The 22,894-nt window shown below is 40.5% G+C and overlaps 1 protein-coding gene across 2 annotated transcripts in view; it reads right to left on the bottom strand.

Annotated features, from left to right (window-relative positions):
- The window catches only part of LOC116463459 (folliculin-interacting protein 2), a 136,677-nt gene extending 115,117 nt beyond the window's left edge, over positions 1-21,560 (bottom strand). Inside the window, exon 1 of one of the 2 annotated variants that reach the window (XM_032146575.2) lies at positions 21,267-21,560. In XM_032146575.2, coding sequence (XP_032002466.1) covers positions 21,267-21,373 — 107 coding nt within the window. In that variant the 5' untranslated portion in view covers positions 21,374-21,560. The remainder of the gene's footprint in view (positions 1-21,266) is intronic. The other variant, XM_032146573.2, reaches the window with a different exon arrangement.
- Positions 21,561-22,894: the final 1,334 nt, after the last annotated feature.

Genomic DNA, 22,894 nt, shown 5'->3' on the forward strand with positions numbered 1-22,894 from the left:
AAAATCTGAAAAAATTCCAAATCCCTCGATGGATCAGAAGTGTTTCCGATTTGGCGTTTTTTCAGATTTTGGAATATTTGTATATACATTATGAGATATCTTGGGGATAGGACCCAGGTCTCAACATAAAATCACTTATGTTTCTTTCATATACACCTTATATATACATAGCCAGAAAGTAATTTTATATAACATTTTTAATAATTTTGCATATGAAGCAAAGTTTTGATTGTGTTGGGACCGTGACCCATAAGGTCAGGTGTGGAATTTCCCGCTTGACGTGTCATGTCAATGATCAAAAGTTACTCCCTAGTATCACTCTTGTACTACTCCAAACCTTTAATGGCTTTAAACAAAAGAATCACAGCAGTACAGCAAACCCCTCTCCCCTTTTCCCTTGGGTAAGGCATTATTTCACCTAGAACACATCCACCACTGCCAGGACTTAATCAGGCCACCACAACCCTTGGAGTTGGAAAAAATGGATTCTCATTGCGTTTACTCAGAAACTACTCCGATTTTGGAGCATTTCAGATTTTTGGATTAGGAATACTTAATCTGTACTGTTAGCTCCTGTTACACATGTTATAACAGAAGAATAGGGAGCAAACCTCCATGAACCGAACTCTTCAAGGGCAGGGTGTTATCTTATTCATTCTTGTACTCTAACAATGCTTTGTACCTAGAATATGCAAAATGTCAACAGATGCTTTTGAATGAACATTTACTATTGAGCATCCTATAAATTCATTTGTAAGTTTACTTTTAGAGCTCAGAGCACATATCAGAAACACCATTATAAAGGGCAGTTAGAGTACCTGGCCATCCTATAAAAACCAGGTTAACTTATAGCCATTATTCTAATAAATAAATGAACTGTCCTTCATAACATAGTATCTTAGGTATGAAAAAATGCGTTCTGAGTGGTAAAAGCCTGTGATTTCACACACACACACACACACACACACACTGCTTTTAGAGGCTCTGAGGTTGGAGGGTGAAGGGTAGAAGAGCTCAGCTGTGAAGGTAGCTTGGGATCAGGTGATCTTTGGGTTTCACTACTGCCCCTTGAAAATCTGATGGATTCTACAGCAATTATTCGCTAGTATCACTCTTGTACTACCCTCCAAACCTTTAATGACTTTAAACAAAATAATCACGGCAGCACAGCAAACCCCTTCTCCCCTTTTCCTTTAGGTAAGGCATTATTTCACCTAGAACACATCCACCACTGCCACGACCTAACCAGGTCACAACCCCTGGAGTTGGAAAAAATGGACTCTCATTACTTTTAGTCAGAAACTATCCTGCTCTCTCATAAGCTTTTCCTTTTACATTGTTTTTAGTTTTTACTCTTCCCTAAGGATGAAGCATGGAAGGTAAGGAGTCAAGTGGCTTCCACTGCTACATTATGGCCACAGCACAACTGATGACCAACAAAACAAAGTGCCAGGAAATCCTGTGAGTGTGCCTTTAAAGAGCTGGGGAGCAGGAGGCTACAGCAGTTATTAGATTAAATCCAGACTTGTGGTCAATGTTAACCTGCAAGTTCCTTGTGAGTCTAGCCTTTTCTATGTGGAACCTACTTTAACTTTTTCTTAAAGAATACAGCAACTTTTCAAGAGGCCTGTCCATATGTACGGCTTCTTCTCCCAAAGGGGATAAACAACATGAAGCAATCATGTGTTACAACTCCAGAAGCTGCCATAAAGCAACCTAGGTTAAACTTCCCTATTAGCTCCCTTCTCCTAAAATTACCCATCAAAAACCCCAAATAAAAGGCAAAAAGATCATCACAAAAAGAAAGAAAAGCGGAGGTTAAACACTTAAGATGATAGCATGAGCTAAGCGGGCCTTTGCTTATTGATTTATTCAGACATTTGTCTTGTGCCTATACATGCCAAGTGCTTATATTGCAAAGTGAATACAGATTCGGCATGGTCATCCCTGTCCTCAGAGGGGAGCAGTAAGTTATGCACAGGCAATTACACTCCAGGGGGACAGAGTGCTCAGCGCAATGAGTCTGTGAAAGCGCAGATTATCGGCAAAGGCTTCTAGGAATCAGAGTACTTACTACGCGCCCAGCACAGTTGTAACTGCAAGAACCACGTACTTCAATCTCATACCACCACCATGAGGTGGTTACTATTATTCCCAACATACCAAAGAGAAAACGGCAGCATAGCACGGCATGGTTAAGCAACTTGTTCAAGACCATACGGCTATTAAGTGATAGTGTCAGGATTCGAAACCTGAAGTCCAATTCCAAGCCCACTCCCGCTCTTAATCACCACACTAGTTAGGAGTGTGAGTCAGGTTAAAGGAGGAAAGGAGGAGCCAAGTTCTAAACAAAGAAATCTTCATAAAGAGAAAACTCAAGATTGTTTGAGGAACTGAGACAAATTAGCTTTGACTGGACTTAAGAGTATGAGGGGAAGAGCAAAGAGAAATGAGGCAGGGCCGCCACACGAAAGAGGCTGGACTTGATTTTCAGAGTTGCATAGTCTACGTCTCAGTCCCTCAATGCCAGAAAGAAGCAAAGGTCTAATGAAAATAACAAAAAGGTCCAACAACATGCCAGAGAATAGAGTTGTGTGATAATTAAGAATCATGAAGATGTATTTTAGCTATAAATTCATAACATTTTTTTAACTACACAACAAGGGAACTTGCCATACTCATAGGACTAAAAATTGGCTGAGGTGTGATGCAGGAATCAAAAGGTCTGCGTCCCACATCTTGGCCTATCCATATGGGTAACTAGCTCTGTAGCCTTGGTGAGTGAGCCTTTTCCTATTCTATAAAATAAATATAACTGCTTTGGGAAATAAAACTCATGTAAATATCAAGTTTACAGTTAAGTTCCTTTTATCATTTATACTTTGAAATACTGGTCTTTGGCACAGAGCAGCACGTTTAACCAGTAAGCACCTCTCTCCCACCACAATTTTTAGAAAAGAAAACTATGGGAAAAAGTGGTTTGTACAACACGTAATTCCCAACTTCGGCATCCTAAACCTCCAAAATGCATAGCTCATTTCTGCTTTGAAGTCCCCACTACATTTCATTGGCTAAACAAATCTTCGTCTTTGCCAAGGAAAAGAAATGATTCCATTAAAAAGATCTCTGGTTAACTGCACTCATGCAGGCTGAAAATACTCTGAACTTTCTCAACAACAGCTAAATCCAAGTTCCTCCCCTCCTAGACTCTGGGAGATGGATCAGTTACCTGAAGTCATGGATCCTTCTGTCCCAAGTGTAAAATTCAAAAATCACAGACTTAGAGATTAAAAAAAAAAAAAAAAAGCTGAGACCCCCCAAAGCAATACAGACTCTGAAGATAATCTCTCTCACTACTGTTTCCTATCCCCACCCCCGCTAAGAAATTACTTCATCTTAGTAAATTAAAGTGGCAAATTAAAAATATAGCATCATGAAGAGAGAATCACAAAAAATTCATAAGGACAAAGAAACCCTACATAAAAATTGCAATGCCTTTGACTCTGGTTAATTTGTCACTATTGTCTTTAGAAAACAGGGAACAAAAATCTCACAGAATAAAGAAGTTTGCAAAGGCTGACTGCAGGCACCTTTTCCCAAACCGAGCTGTTTTTTTTTGAAAATAAAAACCACTGTCAACTCTCATTACCATATGAGGACAGGCACAATTTATAGTTGAAATAATTATTTTCAAGTCCTGGGTTTGTTCATTTATTTCAGAACTGACATTCACAAAAATGCAAACGGAAGGAATGAGCTTCTGGCAGCTCCTTGAAGCTGTAATAGCATATGACCTGTGCACTAGTAAATCTAGTTTTCTTTTTTTAACTCTGGCCATGAGACACCAAAATAAATATTCTTTTATTCATCTGAATCTCCTGTGCAATTAACGTTTTTACTATATGAACTGCATTAGTACACAGGTATTTGGTGACTTGTTTTTATGAAGATAAAACAGCATGAAGCCAGTAGAATATTTATCTTGGACACAGAACTGGATCAGGTCCAGAAAACAAAAGGACAGATAAGCATTTCTCTGGAAGGAGAAATATAAACAGAGTGGTCTTTTCAGCAGTAAGTGTGAAGACTGAACTTAACATTTTCATAATTAATCCGGACGAGAGACTGGTCATAGATAGGGGCCATCCCTGTAGATGATGGCACCAATAGTTTTTCGCCAGGTAAGTCCCAAGTAAAGGAAATAAACAGTAAGATCTTTCAAGGTTCTAGGAACAGATAAATGGCAAATGAGTTTCAGTCCAGGCAAAGGTCAGATTGGTTTAGGCAAAAAAGACCTTCAAACTATTCTTATGACAGACCCTAAACTCTAAGTTTTGTTCCACAGAAAGAATTTACTAAAGAGAGACGTCAGCTGGGAAGAGGGGAGGAGCCAGCAAAATGCTGAGCAAATCAGATATGACCTCAGAAACAAAATGAAAATTACTTTGCCTTCATATGTAAAACAGTGTATTTTAAATAAAATACCCCATACATTTCTTGGCAATGAATTTCAGAACCCTAAACTGGAACTGGTATAGAAAATTAAACAATCTATAGAGGAGAATCTCTGAAGTTAAAAAAAAAAAAAAAATCTGCTGCATTAAAACACACACACAAAAGAAAAAAGAAGAAAAAGAAAAAAGAAAGAACCCTGTAACTGGAAAGAAAAAAATGGAGTAAATACAGTTAAGCAGCATGGGTAGGGCTGGGCGTGGGACCTCACGCCTGTAATTCTACCACTTTGAGAGGCCAAGATGGGAGGATTGCTTGAGCACAGGAGTTCAAGACCAGCCTGGTCAATATAGCAAGACCTCATCTCTTATTAAATTTAAAATTAAAGAAAGAACGAATCATGGGTAGGATAAACATATTTATTAAATTCTGAAATAATGGAGATGTTCTTAAAACTTCAAATTTGGAGACAAATTTATGTTTAAAAAAAGAGAGGGGCCAGGCGCAGTGGCTCACGCCTGTAATCCCAGCACTTTGGGAGGCTGAGGTGGGCGGATCACGAGGTCAAGAGATCGAGACCATCCTGGTCAACATGATGAAACCCTGTCTCTACTAAAAAATACAAAAATTAGCTGGGCATGGTGGCACGTGCTTGTAGTCCCATCTACTCAGGAGGCTGAGGCAGGAGAATCTCTTGAATCCGGGAGGTGAGGTTGCCATGAGTCGAGATCGTGCCACTGCATTCCAGCCTGGCAACAGAGCAAGACTCTGGCTCAAAAAAAAAAAAAAAAAAAAAAAAAGAGGAACTTTATATACTGGCTAATAAATTCACATATTTTTAAGTACTGATAGTAGCTGAAAACAATGCAGGTTCAAATAAACGTATTTAAACAAGCTCCTACTAATGTACTGTACTTAGTATTATGCTATACACTACAGGGACATACATACAATGTTGCTGAAAAGGTATAATCTGGTAAAGTATTTGGATAAATAAAAAACAGCTAGTAGAATGTGGTAACTGCCATATAAGAAGAATTAGAGCAGGGATCCCCAACCCCTGGGTCACGGACTGGTACCAGACCGTGGCCTGTTAGGAACCGGGCCACAAAGCAGGAGGTGAGTGGTGGGCAAGCGAGCATTACTGCCTGAGCTCCACCTCGTCAGATCAGTGGTGGCATTGGATTCTCATAGGAGTGCGAACCCTATTATGAACTGTGCATGCAAGGGAGCAAGGCTGCACACTCCTTATGAGAATCTAGTGTCTGATGATCTGTCACTATCTCCCATCAACCCCAGATGGGGCCTTCTAGTTGCAGGAAAACAGGCTCAGGGCTCCCACTGATTATACATTTGGTGAGTTGTATAGTTATTTCATTATTTATTACAATGTTATAATAATAGAAATAAAGTACACAATAAATGTAATGTGCTTGAATCATCCCAAAACCATCCCCCACTCCACTGTCTGTGGAAAAATTGTCTGCCATGAAACTGTTGCCTTATGCCAAAAAGGTTGGGGACCACTGGTTTAAAGGGAGCAGCATGCCCATTTGGGGCAATCAGCAAAGATAATCAGAGGTGGCATCTAAACTGAGTTTGGAAGAAGGAACAGAATTTCTACAAAAGTAATTTTGGAGGAGGGAATAGAAAAAGAAAAGTCTTAAAGAGCAAGAGATGAATTTTCTGGGCTCTTTGGCAAATATTGGCTTAATATCTTCTGACAACTACAGCTTCATGAATATCACAACTTGGAGTGTTCAACTACACCTTAAATTCAACATGTACAAAACCAATTTCTCCTTGTAACTTCCCTATTTCCACTAATTATGCTACCCATATTATTCGGGCTCAAAACTTGGAAGTTACTTTATATATTATGATTTTGTTTATTCTTTTTGTTTACAAGTATCTCCCCACCACTTTCACATCCTGTCCAGCTTTCCTCTGAAATGTGACTCATGTACATTCCTCCATCCATACCGGTTAGGTCCCCAAGAAAGAGAAAGCAATGGGAGGCATAATAAACCCTTCATTACTTGCAAGTCTTGATGCAAACCTCAGCCTAGGAAGCTGAACTGGTCCAGGCTCTGGAACTGGATGGGACCAGATGGAGAATTCCAGCTGTGAGGATTTTAGGCCACCCAGAGCCTAGAGCAATGCAGTTCAAATGTCCTCGTCCCCTGCCCTGACAAGGCCACACAGGAATCTCTATTTTACTAATCTGATGGTGAACGGACTCCTGAGAAGGCCAAGAAAAGAAAAAAAGATCAAGCCTGCTTGCCTCAGTGCTTCAGGCAGAGTTGGTCTAGATCCACATGCCAAATATTTCTAAGATGAAAAGAAAAGTGGAGTCTTTGGAACAGACAGGTAATAAATGAGATTTACAATACTTTGGAATTTGAATTAAAGAAGAAGAGAGACCCAGTTATTTTCTCTTTGAAGGTAACTTGCCCCTCCCCAACTAAAAACATCTCTGAGGTAAATCTCTGCAGGGAAAATGATGAGTTGGAGGCCTTGTGCCTTGCACAGAATGGTTTCTAAAATAAATGGAGAGCAGAGCACAGGTCTAATACATTATGGCAATGCTTTCACCCCAGGGAAGTTACCTACAGTGGTCTGGTGATTGGACCACAACAATTCTCACCATCAATTGCTAATCTTGACATAATTCTGAAAGGAACTCTCCTCTTAAATAGCATTAAGCATGCTAGCTTAGCATGCTAGCAGGTCATGGCAAGCTCAAGACAACTCATTCTGCTACTGCTGTGTTAAACACAATATTGACTTTAACAGTCCAAGCTGTAAAACTCAACGCTCTGCTGGAGTAAACTAAAGAGCAGCATGGCACAGTAATCAGCTATAAGATCAAAGTCCAATACAAACTGGATTTGAAGAATGAAGACAAAATGATGAACAAATTAAAGTGTGGATTTGCACCTACTGGAACTAGACTGCTTTTTAACAGCTTTAGTTGGAGCAAGCAGAGGTTGTGCACTTCCCCTGGCACATTATCTAAACTAGCACCCACCCCCTACATACAATTACAGGCAGTACTTAGCACTCTGTAGATAAGATTATCGGACAATTGGGAGCTTCCCCCCACCCAGTTTCTGATACAAATGCCTCTCCCTTTCCCTCTCTTTTTCCAACCCTCTCCCTTTTCTGTTTGTAAAAAATATAACAATCGTGAGAACTGAATTAGTAAGAGCCTTCAAACACAAACTCCTTTCCTCGCAATAAGTCCGGAATGTTAGGATTAGCTGCCATAACTGACTCCTCATAAATGTTTGTGAAATGAATCAAAAGAGGCAAGAGAGCTGTCAGGAAACTAATTTGAGGAAAAAAATAAAACAAGAAGCTCCTGATATTAAAAGATACAAAAAGAGATAGTTATATATCTGGTAGGTTTACCAAGTATAGATTTTGTCATAGGATGGAGGGGAAGCTTAAGGCTGGGAGCATGAAGCGGTCAGCTTATATGAGTTTTGTTTTTTCCCTTTGAAGATGAGAGGTCTGGGATGGGGAAAGAGAGGGAAGACTGGGGAATACACATATGTTCTACTTGCTGATATCATATATCACATACACTAAAACTGCACTAACTTGCATCCTAGCACCAAAATTTGTTAGTGTCCCTGTGTTTAGCAAGCTGCTCCACCAATCCACTACTTAAAACCTCAGTGGCTCCACACTGCCTTCAGAGCAGGAACTCCACCTTTTGGTAAAGACAAGCTACTTGTCATTTCCCTACAACCCTGAGATCAGCAGAGATGCATTTAGAAAGAGCTGGAGGGAAAGACATAATATTTAAGTCTCTGAGAGTTATAAGAGTCACTACATATTGAATGTCTAATAGTTGCCAAGCACTGTGTAGTAGGATTGATATGTATTATCTCTAGTCTTCAGATGAACTTGCAAGAAAGGCAACTTTACACCTGTTTTACAGATAAAAAAAAAAAAAACTCATTTAGAGAGAATAATGTGCCCCACATTGTAAGTGGGAGAGTCAGGTTTGAATTCAAAAATGTAAATCCAGGCTGGGCACAGTGGCTCCCGCCTGTAATCCCAGCACCTTGCGGAGGCCGAGACGGGCGGATCACTTGAAGCCAGGAGTTCGAGACCAGCCTGGCCAACATGCCGAAACCCTGTCTCTATCAAAAAAATACAAAAATTAGCCGGGCGTGGTGGTGGGCGTCTGTAGTCCCAGCTACTCAGGAGGCTGAGGCAGGAGAGTCACTTGAACCTGGGAGGCGGGGGTTGCCGTGAGCCAAGATCGCGCCACTGCACCCCAGCCTGGGTGACAGAGTGAGACTCTGTCTCAAAACAAAAACAAAGAAAAAATGTAAATCTGTAACAAAGGCCCTACTCTAATAAGACTCAAAGTATAGACTGGGGTCCCTCCCCATCTACACTTTGGGGTTACCTAAATTTAAAAATTAAAATTAATAATGCTTGCAACAACTTGCACAATTTGGTCCAAATGTATCTTGCCTCACAAGAATACTCTGATTTCATAGAGACCGGTCCACTCATTTTTAACTCAGGAACACCTCTAAGATAAAAAGTTTTTCACCTCTATGAATTCTACCTATTAGCTCTTATCTCCTCCATAAAGCCTCCCTAACTAGCCCAGATTAAAGAGCCCTCCCTCACTCCTTCCCTTCATCTTAATACGACTTTAGAGACTTGGTCCTGAACTACTGTTTTGTATTATTAATTAGTTTTTCACACATAATATATAATTGCACAATTAACAGTAATCTCCCTAGAAATAGTACTTAGACTTCATACTTTCTTTTTTCTTTTTTTTTTTTTGAGACGGAATCTCACTCTGTTGCTGAGACTGGAGTGCAGTGGCGCGATCTCGGCTCACTGCAACCTCCGCCTCTGGGGTTCAAGCAATTCTCCTGCCTCAGCCTCCTGAGTAGCTGGGACTACAGGTGCACACCACCACACCCGGCTAATTTTTTTGTGTTTTCAGTAGAGACAGGGTTTCACCATGTTGGTCAGGCTGTTCTTGAACTCCTGACCTCAAATGATCTGCCTGCCTCAGCCTCCCAGAGTGCTGGGATTATAGGCGTGAGCCACCGCACTCAGCTACACTTCGTACTTTCTTATAAACCTCACAAAATCTACCACTGAATCTCAGTCGTAAGTACTTCAAATATTAATCTGCAGAGACAGAATACAGATCATGTATTAATAAAGAGCTGACTGACTTCAGTTTGAATTCCCAGGGTCACTAGTTAACCACTCAATTTCAGGCAAGCCTCAAGTGTTCATCTATAAATTATGGTAAATTTATAATCTATAAATTGGCTAATAAAAATATCTATCATCAAAGGATAACTATGAGACACGAGTGAAATTATTTAAGTAAAAAGCTCTTGGTATAGGGGCTAGCAAATGGTAAAGAATACTATTTTTTTTTTTTTTTTTGAGACAGAGTCTCGCTCTGTCGCCTAGCCCGGAGTGCAGTGGCGCAATCTCAGCTCACTGCAAGCTCCGCCTCCCGGGTTCACGCCATTCTCCTGCCTCAGCCTCCCGAGTAGCTGGGACTACAGGTGCCCGCCACCACGCCCGGCTAATTTTTTTTTGTATTTTTAGTAGAGACGGGGTTTCACCGTGGTCTCCACCTCCTGACCTCGTGATCCGCCCACCTCGGCCTCCCAAAGTGCTGGGATTACAGGCGTGAGCCACCATGCCCGGCCAAGAATACTATTATTTTTTAAATGTTAGAATGGGCTCGCTTAAAACTCTTGTGAAATAGCTATTCTAAAAGCATTCTAAAAGATTTCAGGGAAGTCATTTACATACATATTCTACAATTACGTCTTCACTAATTAACAAGGTTTACAACATCTTTATAATCATAAATAAATGGCTATTTGTATTATAATAGAATTTTATATTTTTCCTTTTTTTTTTCTGAGAGAGGGTCTCCCTCTGTCACCCAGGCTAGAGTACAGTGGTGCGATCACGGCTTACTAAAGCCTCAACCTCTTGGGTTCAAGCGATTCCACCACCTGAGACCCACAAGCAGCTATAACCACAGGCATGTGCCTAGCTAATTTATTTTTTATTTTGTAGAGATGGGGTCTCCTTTTGTTGCCAGGCTGGTCTCGAACTCCTGGACTCAAGAGATCCTTCCACCTCAGTCTCCCAAAATACTGGGATTACAAACATGAGCCACTGTGCCTGGCCTCTAATTTTTATTTTTTGCCCCCACATTTTATAGGATATTTATGGTCAGGCAAGGTGGCTTATGCTTGTAATCCCAGCACTTTGGGAGGCTCAGGTTGGGGGAATCACTTGAGCCCTGGAGTTCAAGACTACGCTGGGCAACACAGTGAGACCATCCCCCCGCTCCCATCTCTACAAAAAAAAAAAAAAAAGGTGGGTATGGTGGTGCATGTCTGACTGTGGTCCTAGCTACTTAGGAGGCTGAGGTGGGAGGGTCACTTAAGCCCGGGAGGTCGAGGCTGCAGTGAACTGTGATTGTACCACTGCATTCCAGCCTGGGTGACAGAGTGAGACTCTATCTCAAAAAAAAAAAAAAAAACCACCACCAACAAAGGATATTTACCCACAATCTCATCACCCCATAATGTCAACTGTTCTTTATTATTTTTCTGTTTTTCTTTCTAGGTCTTGGTCATACATTTGCATATTTTACTAATATATTCATCTTGTAGATACCAACTGGTGCTGGTTGTTTTCATTTAACATAAACATTTTATATTAACACTGTCTTCATAATCATTTAACTATTATATTACTATCCTACAAAGCTGACATAACAATTTACTTTCCTGCTGTTGGACAATTGTTAAGATCCTTTTATTTAACATTATAACAATAATATATAAAGAACATCTTTGTGCACAAACATTTGTTTTTCAAACATTTTCATGCACAAAAGTTTTTTCTCTTAAGTTACTGAGTCAAAAAAGTATGAGCATTTTTAAGTCTGGAAAGCACAGCCAAATTGAGCTGTGCATACATGTTGAACTAGACAAGTGATCAGCAACTACCAAGAATGAGCTAGGGTCCAAGTTTCCCCACCACCCTACCACTGCTATTTCTTCAGGGTACTTTAAATCATCTTCACTAAACAGCCGCTATCATATACTGTTAGTAGGCGTATAAACAGGTGCAACCTCTCTGGAGTGCAATTTGGCAGAAATTCCATCCTGGGTTCTTATCCTGGAAATATACTTGAGCTTATGCATAAGAATCTTTCAACCAGGAAGTTTATCATTTCTAACAATAAAGCCTGAAAGTAAATATCAGTAGAGGACTGGTTAAAATTACAGTAGTCCCCTCTTATCCACAGGGGATACCTTTCAAGACTTCCAGTGGATGCCTGAAACAGTGCTTAATGCCAAACCCTGTATATACTATGTTTTTTCCCATACATACCTATGATGAAGTTTAATTTATACATTAGGCACAGTAAGAGATTAACAACAATAACTAATAATAAAATAGAACAATTACAATATACTATAATCATAGTTATGTGAACGTGATCTCTTTCTCAGGAAATATCTCATCGTACTATAGTCACCCTCCTTCTCCTTGTGATGATGTGAGATGACAAATGCCTATATGATAAGATGAAGTGACAGTGGAGATTCCATTGTGCTACTCAGAATGGTGTGCAATTCAAAACTTAGGAATTGTTTATTTCTGGAATCTTCTTTCTTCTTTTTTAAATGGTACTGCTCCTTGCAGAGCAGAGCTAACTCACAGGCAGTGCACCCAGAGTTGCTCCATTTCTTGAATTTTTGACTTAATATTGTCAGACTGGGGTTGACAGCAGAAAACGAAACCTCAGATAAGGGAAGATTATTGTAGTGTGCTTGGCTGCACATGTAAATTACCCAGGGAGAGTTTTATAAAGACAAACACAAAGCCCCAGCCCAGATCTATAAAATCAAGATCTCTGAGAAGTAGTCTGGGCATTTAAAGCTCTCTAGGTGACTTTAGTGTCTGACCAGACTTGAGAACTACTGGGTTAAGTGTTATACATGAATTTATTCAAAGGAATACAAAGCAACTTTCAGCAAAATGATGAACAGTGTAGGCAACAACTACCATTTCGTCTGAGGGAAAGAATTTTTTTTCTTGTATTTGCATAGAGTATTTCTAAAAGGATACGAAAGAAACTGGTACAGCAATGGTACCCTTTGGGAAGGGGGATTGGGGTGTGAAGCAAGAGGCTTATATTTCAACATATTTTATATGAACTTTTAACCAGATATGTTTGAGAAAATCTTAAAATCATAATTCCATGTATAAGCAATTTCTCAGGTACACATGGCACAAAGCAATATATGGCAACCCCACTGCAGGGCCAGTTACCAGCATCCACAGGGTCTTCCATGGAGCCTGCACACTCAGCACCAAGTGGCTACCAGGGGTCCATCTCTGCCCTCTGGGCAGGGCAGGGCCAGTAGTTCCGACCGCCTCCTTCTGCCCTAGCAACTAACTTACTCAATGTACCATTCTAAAGCAAACAGTCATTGCCTGATACGCTTGGAGAAAATGTTTACTCATGGCTCACCTCCTCACACAGCGTAGGCCACCATTAATGATATGTTAGTCTGGCACATTCTTTTTAAAGAGCATGTCAGATTCACAAATCCATTTCTAAATTAGTTTCTCAAATGCAAAAATCATACATGGAAAGCAGAGATGATTCCATCTTTTTTCTAAAGTGCTTACTTCATTTAACATGCAAATACAGTCTTCGCAGGGTTCAGAATATCAATATTGTTTTCACAATTAAGTGTACTATTATCTTAAATTTGAGAGAACCAATTTGCTCATTTCATTCCATAATGTATTTCAGTTTTACCAAGCCACACAAGAATTCAAATGAATCTAAAAAGTATATAGAGAAGAGTTCTACATCATCAACCCACAGCTAACAATTTCATAGCTTCATAAATATTTAAATCGTTTTTCAGTAGGTCATTTCTGACAGCTGTGGGATTTCATAACTGGATCTCTGATATATTACTTAAGCAGGTGTCTTCTTAAAGGTTTTTTTAGGGAGGTGGGGGTACAGGTCAATCAACTGTTAGAGCACTTTTACCCTATCATTTTGATACCAGAAAAATAATTCACTAATATTGACAAAAAGGAGGAAATTTCTTTTGAGTCGTCTGTAACAAGATTCATTTTCTAAAATGTCATAACGCATGCTAGAAACATCAAGAAATATTTCAAGAGATCAGATTCTGGGAATACTAGAGACTCTTTAAGGATTATCAGTGTTCAAAACTCTTGAATTCATTCATTCATTCAACAAGTATTTATTAAACGCCAACTTGCTGCCAAGCACTGCATTAAAAGCAGAGACACAATGGCAAGGCTAGGATTTAGAGGAACTCTCACAGCCATGCTGTAGCTATCACATGTATGTTTTCTTGTTTCATTTACAGTTATTTCAAATGTTTGCTTTAAATTTAAAAGACTTTGTGGCATTGAATTTAAAAGGCATTTTTGTTACTATTTTTAATCATATTTTATAAAAGAACTTGAGTAAATGAGGATAGCTATAATGAAGAAATGAACGATAAAATACTTTTCCCGCCATAACCCCAAAGGTTTTGACTATAAGACAAAAAAAGAAAATGTCCAATTTTCCAGGCATATCAGAGAGAGAACTGGCAGTCTGAAGTATTTATAAGGTGTTAAAGCCAGAATCAACTGGACTGCTGAATTTGCTGCTGCTTCCTAACACATCCTAAATCAACACCTGTTTCATCTCTTGAGGAATGTGCAGGTTAATGTCTAACTTGTCTTCGACTTGTGAAGAAAGAGTTGCCATGACAACATGCAACTATCCTTACTGGGAATCAGGCTGAGGTCCCCACCAGATACGTAGGTTCCTAATTAGTCCCCCTCAGCTTTTGAGGGATGAATTTCTACTGCTTCAGTGCTCATTCTCACTTAGATACCCTGCATGAATTGGTTGTCATTTTCAATTAGACATCAGTACATAACCAAACACCAATCATTTATTTAAAGATATATATCAAATACAGAAATCTCTTATTTATGATTAAAAATTCTTAGGTGTGGTAATAAAATCATCTTCATAAACCAATATATAAATCTCTTGTAGCACTATGATGGACACAAATTCTAAAGTATAATCTACAAATTAAACAAGTTTACAGGGACAAATAACTAGAAAAATAACTCCTAGAAATGAAGGCACACAGTTCAGGAGAGAGAAATATGATAATCAGGGATCCAAACTCATGCTAATACTAAAATCTTATATAACAGAAAGAGTACTCTGCTATACAACATTTATCCACAATATTATAGTATTAATGGCTACATTTTATTGCACTTAATATATTGTATTATTCTGGCACAAACAGAAAGTGCAATAAGGAAAAAAAAATATGTAGCATGATGCATGAGAAGGCACATTGTCCTTTTCAGAAGTCCATTATAAAGGCAGCTGGACAGATTCTGGCTGAACACAAGTGGGGTGCCAGCCCATCTCCTTCCATCCCCATCCCACCCTCCCATTCAAGCACTGGTTACAAAAGTGTCTGTGTGGCCATGAGAAGTGAGTCATGGATGTTCCATTTACAGATGGGGTGGGGTTGAGGGAAATCACTGTTACATGCCCAGTTAGCTGGAAAAGTCCATCCTGTTTTTCCTTTTTTTACATAATAATCATTTTTCACAAATCTGAGATAAAGAATGCTTGGTAAGTAGGAACTCACCAAATATTTCAGCACTCTTACATCAAAAGGAAAGACTTACTTTTACAGCCAAGTATATGATCTCATAGTCCAGGCCTAACAATTCACACTAAGCAAGGGGCTTGTACAATCAGTACAAAACATTTGTTCCTTTTCACCCACACCAAGAAAAACAGTGGCTGGAGAAATAAAGCACATTACCAGTTCCCAAATCAGATTCACCCACCAGGAGTTCATGCTGGCAGCCAAAGTATTTCATGAAGGCAAGGACAATCTTTTACAGCTTCCTTTTCCAAGGAAACACAATGGCAAAGTAGCTTCCTTAGGCTGACCTTACAGGCAAACCACGAGAAACACAACCTAAAGCAACAACAAAAACCAATGCTCTTTTTGGAGCTGTATACTCCATGCATTAAAAGACCACATGCCTCCGTCCATCTCTTAGTACCACCTACTAAATCAAATAATAATACATAATATGACAAATTCACATTTCAGGACTTAAAATTATAACTACATGTTTTAGTTTTTAAAACATCTAATCCAGGCCTCTTATCCACATTCCCTCAAAATCCAAATGACTGTGTCAGTCTTTTCTAAACATATTTCAAATAAAGCTTGAGCTGCATGCAGCTCCTAAACTGTACTCTGATCCCCCAGGAAGACTACACTGGGCTCTGAAGCTCAGCTGAAGTAGCGACCCTGTCAAACTAGTAAACATTTTGCACATACATATCTCCTATCATTATTGACATTGCCAATTAACTTGGCCTCTGAGGTTTATAATGAATTTAGGTTTTAAATACATTAAACTTCATAACAAATATATTACTTTTAATGATAGGAGCTAACAGTTATTTTGATGAAGAAGAAAGATTCTATGAAGAAATTTATTCAAATCAGATTTCTCCATAAACATTATCCTTACTCTATTCCCTTATGGTGTAGAATACGCTAAATGCTATTTAAGTTATTTTAAATAGTTAAATAATCTAGAATGTTTAGGCTTAAAATAATCCAAATCACAAAAGTAACACAAATTCATTAGAGCAAAATCCAAAAATACCAACAAGAATAAAACACAAAAAATTAAAATAAAATTTTCACCTACCTCTTGGCAACCACTGTTATAATATGTTGGTGTAGAGTGTTGCTGGCCTATTCTGCACATGCATAATCGCTCCTATTTTTAAATGTTTTTCACATAAATTTATAACTTGCTTTCACTTTTTAAAATTTATATAAATTTATGGGGTATAAGTGTAATTTTGTTACATGCATAGATTGCACAGTGGTGAAGTCAGGCTATTAGAGTTGCTTTTACTTCTTCTATTGAGAACATTTTTTTTTTGCGTGTCTGTGTATAAAATTATGATTTGGCTGCTATAGAATGTCATCCATTGTGTGACTATATCATTTTGCTTAACCAGTTTCCTTTTTTGGCTAAATGCGATTTTATTCTTGATAATAAAAACTTGCAAATAACTTTGAAAAAACAAACACACCATATTTCTAAGAATCTTTCTGACACCCCGTCACCTCTACCAGGTTTGAGTGAGTGCCCACTGAACATCTTTAAGACCCCTCTGAAAACTTAAGGTCTCTTTCATGACTGACCACATCAAGGTTAAAAAACTAATACGCAAGCGAAAACCGTTCACTTTAGCTCTGTCTCAAGTCTCTCATCTACAGAAAGAAAACAGCCTCTGAAAAATGGTTCCATTTTCGTAAAGCCTCAACAGGAATAATACTGAACTCCATGACCTATAAAAAGATGCTTGATAATACTTAAAATCATTTTGTATTGCATGTTATTCTTTTCAAAAGATTTTCAAGCTCATTACCTCGTTACCACAACTTTGTTACATAGGTCTGATGCTGTCACTTTACAAATGACAAAGCTGAGGATCAAAGAAATGGAGTCTTGTTGGGTCTCCCATCAACATGGTACATGAGGCAGGGCTAAATCAATGGCTTCCGCAATCTGTGTTCCAAGTGCTCTTAACAGAACTCACTGCATTCAAAGGAAGGGTTCCCTTCTTCACCTCTGAAAAAATCACTAACCAGTGCATAGTATCTTTCAGGACAAGGAGATATGATGTAAGGAGTGTGCCAATAGATCCAAGGCAGCAAGCAAGAAAAATCTACAGGAAGACTTTCTTTTAGAAAGTAGTCAAAAGAAATCAAAACTGCTATTTATATGTCATGTTTTACGTTATTGGCATTAAAAATGTCGAGTGTACTAGAACAAAACCGTTTTTTTCCAAAATATTCCCCACCCTACCTCAGAACAAATCTCATTAGAAATACTTGCATCTGGAGACTTATCAGTGGGAGGGGAGGAAGCACTTCTGTGTAATTTCCCTCCATGTGAGGGAAGAGTAAATCACAATCCTGCCCTTAGTCACTCCAAGCACAAGAACAGCAAGTAAGTTCTTAATTCTGTGCTTATATAAAAATCTACCTTTATCAGTGTTTATCTGTTTGTTACAGTTTCCAATGTGTTGTCTGCTGTTTATTCATCTTACTGCATAATCTGTCGTCCTTTAGATTGTAAACTCCAGTAGGTGAGACCGTGGGTGTCCTGCCTGGATTTACATAAGTAGAGCACCAAGCCACAAGCACAGAGGCAGCAGATGATATTTGATAAGTGGATTAAATTATACTTATACTAACTCTATAACAGATTAAATTTGTTCTAACAAAACAGTGGGGATTAGCACTTACTAGGCCATTTGGACTTAGGTATACTCTTCTCTGGCATTCACACAGCTAGCTAACAAGCAGCTGCAATGCCTTCACTTGTTCTTCATATCCCAGATAATATATATGCTTCCCTACTTCATTTAACTGCTCCAAAATAAAAGAACATCTGATACCCCAGGCTTTTCACCTCCCTGCTAAATACACATTTTAGGGGTTTGAAACTGCTCCATTAATTTACAAAAGACACGGAGAAAACAACAACAACAAGAACAACCTTAAGATAATGCTTCAAACTTGAACCACACATGTAAGTCACTGGGCATAGTGTGGCTTGAAAACATCCTGGCCTTAAATCCAAGGTAACCAAGAACATAATACTATTTCTGACTTGAGTCATCGTACACATCATTTTTTTTTGGTCCTAATTTATTTTTCTGGTACAAATCATTATTCAAATGTAAATACCATAATCATATAGCATTCCTGACTACTTCTCCCAAACATGTAAGTTTGGTCAATCGTGATTCCTTTTGTTTTCCTAGCAACCTGTTTCCTCAAAGCTATGAAAAGGGCTTTCTGTCAAGATCCTAAAGGAAATACTCCAGAAGAAATCTTGACTATGATGATCCCGTTTATAGATGAAATGCCAGGAAGCATGAAGTCCTGAAAATGACCTGTGAGATAAACTAGTTATATTGGACAACAGATTTCCTCTCTAATCAAGTGTGCAAAAACTGGAGGAATGAGAACAGTCATAAGCCCAGCGAAGGGACTAGGAAGTGCACAAGAGTAAAAGGACTAACAACAAGGGCAAAACAATTCTGAGAAGAGAAGTTTAAAATAACCAGTAAAAGTCCATCACGGAAACAGAAGATCTAAAACAAACACAAACTCTAAAACAAACAAACAAACAAAAAGTTGGATCTTAGATTTTCCCCCATATACACTACAAAACTGCCCCAAAAGTCTACCTGAATCCTCAGTGAATTTTCAATCTCCAGATAAACAAGTTACATCCTGTACTTAAATGCACTAAAGAATACAAATTCATGTTAGGAATACTCGATTTTTAATATAAGGGTTTTACCTTCACTTCTAAAACTCTATTTAACTACAAAGTAGTTCCCAAGGGCAGCTAATGCCCTGCAATAAGGCACCTTGCTCCCCCCGAAGTACATACCAACTCCAATTTGGCAAAATCTGGATAAAATGAAACACAGGTTCACAATTTTTTAGGTAGAGAGAAAAATTTTCCTGGAAGCTTTTCCCAGGCCAGCTACACAGCATCTTAGAGTTAAGCAAGGTGAAAAGAGCAAAAGGAAAGACTTGCTTGGGGGTCTCCTTTGTCAGTCTGGTGAGCACAGGATGGTTTGTTCCCATCATCCAGCATCCTTGCTCACATCTGCTACTTTACTTTCTTTTCCACGGTGACCTCTATCAGGGACACTATTGAAGGGGGCCTTCATCAAGTAGGATTTTCAACTGGGATCCTCAAATTCTCCAAAAACATCGACCTCAAATACTTGTAGAAAATCCTAATGAGGTCAAAAAAAAAAAAAAAAAAAGTACTTGGCACGATTTTCTCATTATACACAAATGAGAAGTCAGAACACTACTGAAAATGTTCCCATGAAGTGGGAATCAATTTCCCTAACATGGCCCACAACAGTAAATATAGCCACAATTTTTTTTTGTTCAAATACACTCAGTTAAACTTGTGGATGGAGGAAATGGTGGTGGGCAACTAGGCAAGGAGCACAGAAAACAATGACAATGTAACCGCCACTATCTCCTCCTGCATTCAAATGGCTTTAAATGTCCTTGGCAAGAGCTGCCAAAGTACAGACACCTGTAACACCACATGCCCCTTCTGCTCCAGGCTTTGTACCCTTGATGGAGTCTGGGTTACAGGGAGGGAAGGGACGAAATTACACACCTTGGGTCCGAAGTAATTCTACCATTCTGAGAAGGTACATGGCATCACTAGTACTCAGCCTAACAAAAGGCATAGAATTCCCACTCAACTTATAAGGCTTGTTAGCCTAAAGAAAACACGAGAATTTAACCTGGGGAGTTTAAAGTCCTCACAATATGCCTTCCATGCACGCGCGCACACACATAACACGTTTAATTTTCACATGACCACAGTGAGAGACTGTTTTAAATGACGGAATTCAAGAAAAGCAAAATATAGAACATAAAACTTAATGCAAAATTTATTTCGAAGTTTCACTTGAAATTTTTAAAAGGTTTATTACACTGGGTCTAGATCTGTTTAACAATGAACCGTTTTTGCAAGACATTTTGGCCAAAAAGCACCTAGCAGAGTGTCAGAATTGGGAGTTGGTGCTCAATTTTAAAATGTGCTGAAAAATTGTTAAATAAAGATAAATAAACCTTTCAACATACTTATGCTCAAAGGCAATACAGGACATTTTAAGGCATCTTTTAAAAGTTTGCCCTTGAAATCAGAATAGCATAGGGATTTTAAAGACTGAAATCTGTGGTCAAACTGCTTGGGTCAAAACACAGGCTCTACCGCTGACAGCTGTGGATTTTGGACAAGCCGCCTAAGTTATGTGACTTTAAGTTTCCTCACCTGTAAAATGGGAATTATAACAGCACCTATCTCACCACATTGTCAGACAAGTAAACGACAGAAATCAACATAAAGCATTTTAGGTAGTAAGCTCTCCATAAATGCTATCAATATTCAAAGGTATGTGTTCGAGAGATCAAGTCTATTAAATATACATATCAGCTTTGATCAATTGAAATCTCGGAAATTTCATAATTGCATCTTACTCCCCCTTTCCACACATCATGCGGCATCAACCTTCCAAATGATGTGGAAATTACATACTTTCATTCATCCGTTTGAGAGCTTGTCATATATGGCAAGAAAGAAGAAAGATGCCTTTTTCGTGACTGTTGCTCCTTCAGAACTTCAAAACACTGTCACGTACACAATAGGTTGGAGCTGCCCTCAAAATGACAGCTCACAGCTTTGCTGGGCCCGCAGAGGCGCCCAGGCAGCTCTGCCCGGAAGAGGTTCACCCCAATAACCGGAGAATCTCCGGTCGCCACAGCCAAGCACAGCGCACGCCCGGGAACCTCAAGGAACACAAGAGAACTCTGAAATGGGGAAGGACCCTGGGTTGTGGAGAAAGAGCAGGAGGAAGGGTCACGGAGGGTCCGGAGCCACACTCGGATCAGGCGCGTCCACGCCGACAAGCCCGGGACCAGGTGCCGGCGATGGGCAGCGCCGTCCTGGACGGCCCCTTCCCTTTCCCCTACCCGTCCCCTCCCCGGCGAGCACAGAAGCCAACTCGGGTCCCGCGCCAGAGTCGCCCCTCGGCGCCCCCTCACCTAAAGGCAGGTCCTTCCTTAGGAGCCCTGCCCTGGGCAGACGCCGCTGCGGAGCTGCCGCTGCTGCCCCTTTTGTTGAAGAGCTTCTGGAGCAGGGTCGGGGCCATGATGCCGCCGCCGCAGCTCCGGCCGTGGCGCTCGGGGGGCCGGCGGCTCAGCGCGCAGCCGGGGGCGGCGGCCGCGGTGGCGGGGCCATCGCGGCGGCGCGGCCGCCCAGCCTTGCGGGAGCGCGGGGCCGCTGCGGCTGAGTAACTCTGCTCGGCGCCGGAGCCGCCGGCTGCCGGTCATATGACTGAGCCGGCCCGCCGCCGCCGCCTCGCGCGCTGACAGTTATCTCCTGCGGGAGGAGCCCGCAGCCCCACGGCGGCGGCGGCGGCGCGGGAGGAGCGCGGCGGCCCCGGCGGCGGCCATTGGCCCGGCGGCCGCCCGCCCCGGGCTCACGTAACCCCGGCGGGAGGCGGGAGGTGGGAGGTGCGGCCAGGAGCCGGCGGGCGGCCCAGCACTCCGGGCACGCGGGGGACGCGGACGGGGGCAGGCACGGCACTTAAAGGGGCCCGGGGGGCGAGGGCGGCCGCCGGGGTGCAGCTCCGCGAGTGGCGTGGGTTCCCACGGAGCCTGGGTTCTTTCGCACAGCGAGCCTGCAGCTAGGCCGATCTTTGTTCTTTAGAGACAAAGCCCCTGAACTTGGGTCCTCGCTTTGTTCAGGTACAAAAGCCCGTTCACAGAAGGCGTATGCTAGGGGAGAGGGCTTGGTACGTGCGGTGGCCGCTTCGGTGGGCTGTGATTTGAATCACATAGCACCCAAGGTTTTGTGAGGTTTCCTCCATATCCAGATTCGATTCCTCCAGGCTTTCACAAAATTTAAACTGTTTACCCAAATCATTTGTTCTGTTTGGCGTCTTAGACCACCATACCATGGTTATATAAGAAGTTGCATTTGAAATGTTAAGCCCCCCCCTTTAAAACACACACACACACACACACACACACACGGAACTCACTACATAGATTTAGAAACAAGATATTTTATAACAAGGGATTGTTTTTCCTAATACATATTTAACAATCAATCAAGGTATATCAGCGGCAGATATTTGGTTTGAGGAAGGGAGGAGTTCATGTGTTGGAGTCCACTTTCCTGCCCTGTCCCACCCCAGTCCCCTTTGGAATTTAATCCTGGGTGGTGCAGGGCTCTAAACAGCCAGTGTAGGACACGTTACCAGACTCAAAGCAACTTCTTAATCTATGTTTTAGAGCGTTGGGCTTCACGAATTTTTCTGATGATAGGAAATAGAGATAAAGTTAGTAAGATCCCAACCATGCCTCTTCTGGCTTCTCCATGAGTAGTGAACAGTGACTCACCTGGGCTCTCTTACACTTGTTGAGAGGAGGACTCTTGGAGACTCAAAAAGGAAAATGTATTTCCAAAAACATAAGTAATCAAAAGAACCTATTCTGGGCCTATTTTACTTTGCATTTTCTTTTTTTAATTGTGCTAGTTTCTGGACTTGGTTGGGAACTAGCTGTGAATAATGTGCTGAAATTTCACAAAGGTAAGAGAAAGGTGGTAGAAATGGAAACTTAGTCATTTGTTTCCTTCAGACTTTTACTGTTAAAATGGTGGATTA

This window comes from Hylobates moloch, unplaced genomic scaffold (genome assembly GCF_009828535.3).
Source record: "Hylobates moloch isolate HMO894 unplaced genomic scaffold, HMol_V3 SCAFFOLD_37, whole genome shotgun sequence".
NCBI classification, from domain to species: domain Eukaryota; kingdom Metazoa; phylum Chordata; class Mammalia; order Primates; family Hylobatidae; genus Hylobates; species Hylobates moloch.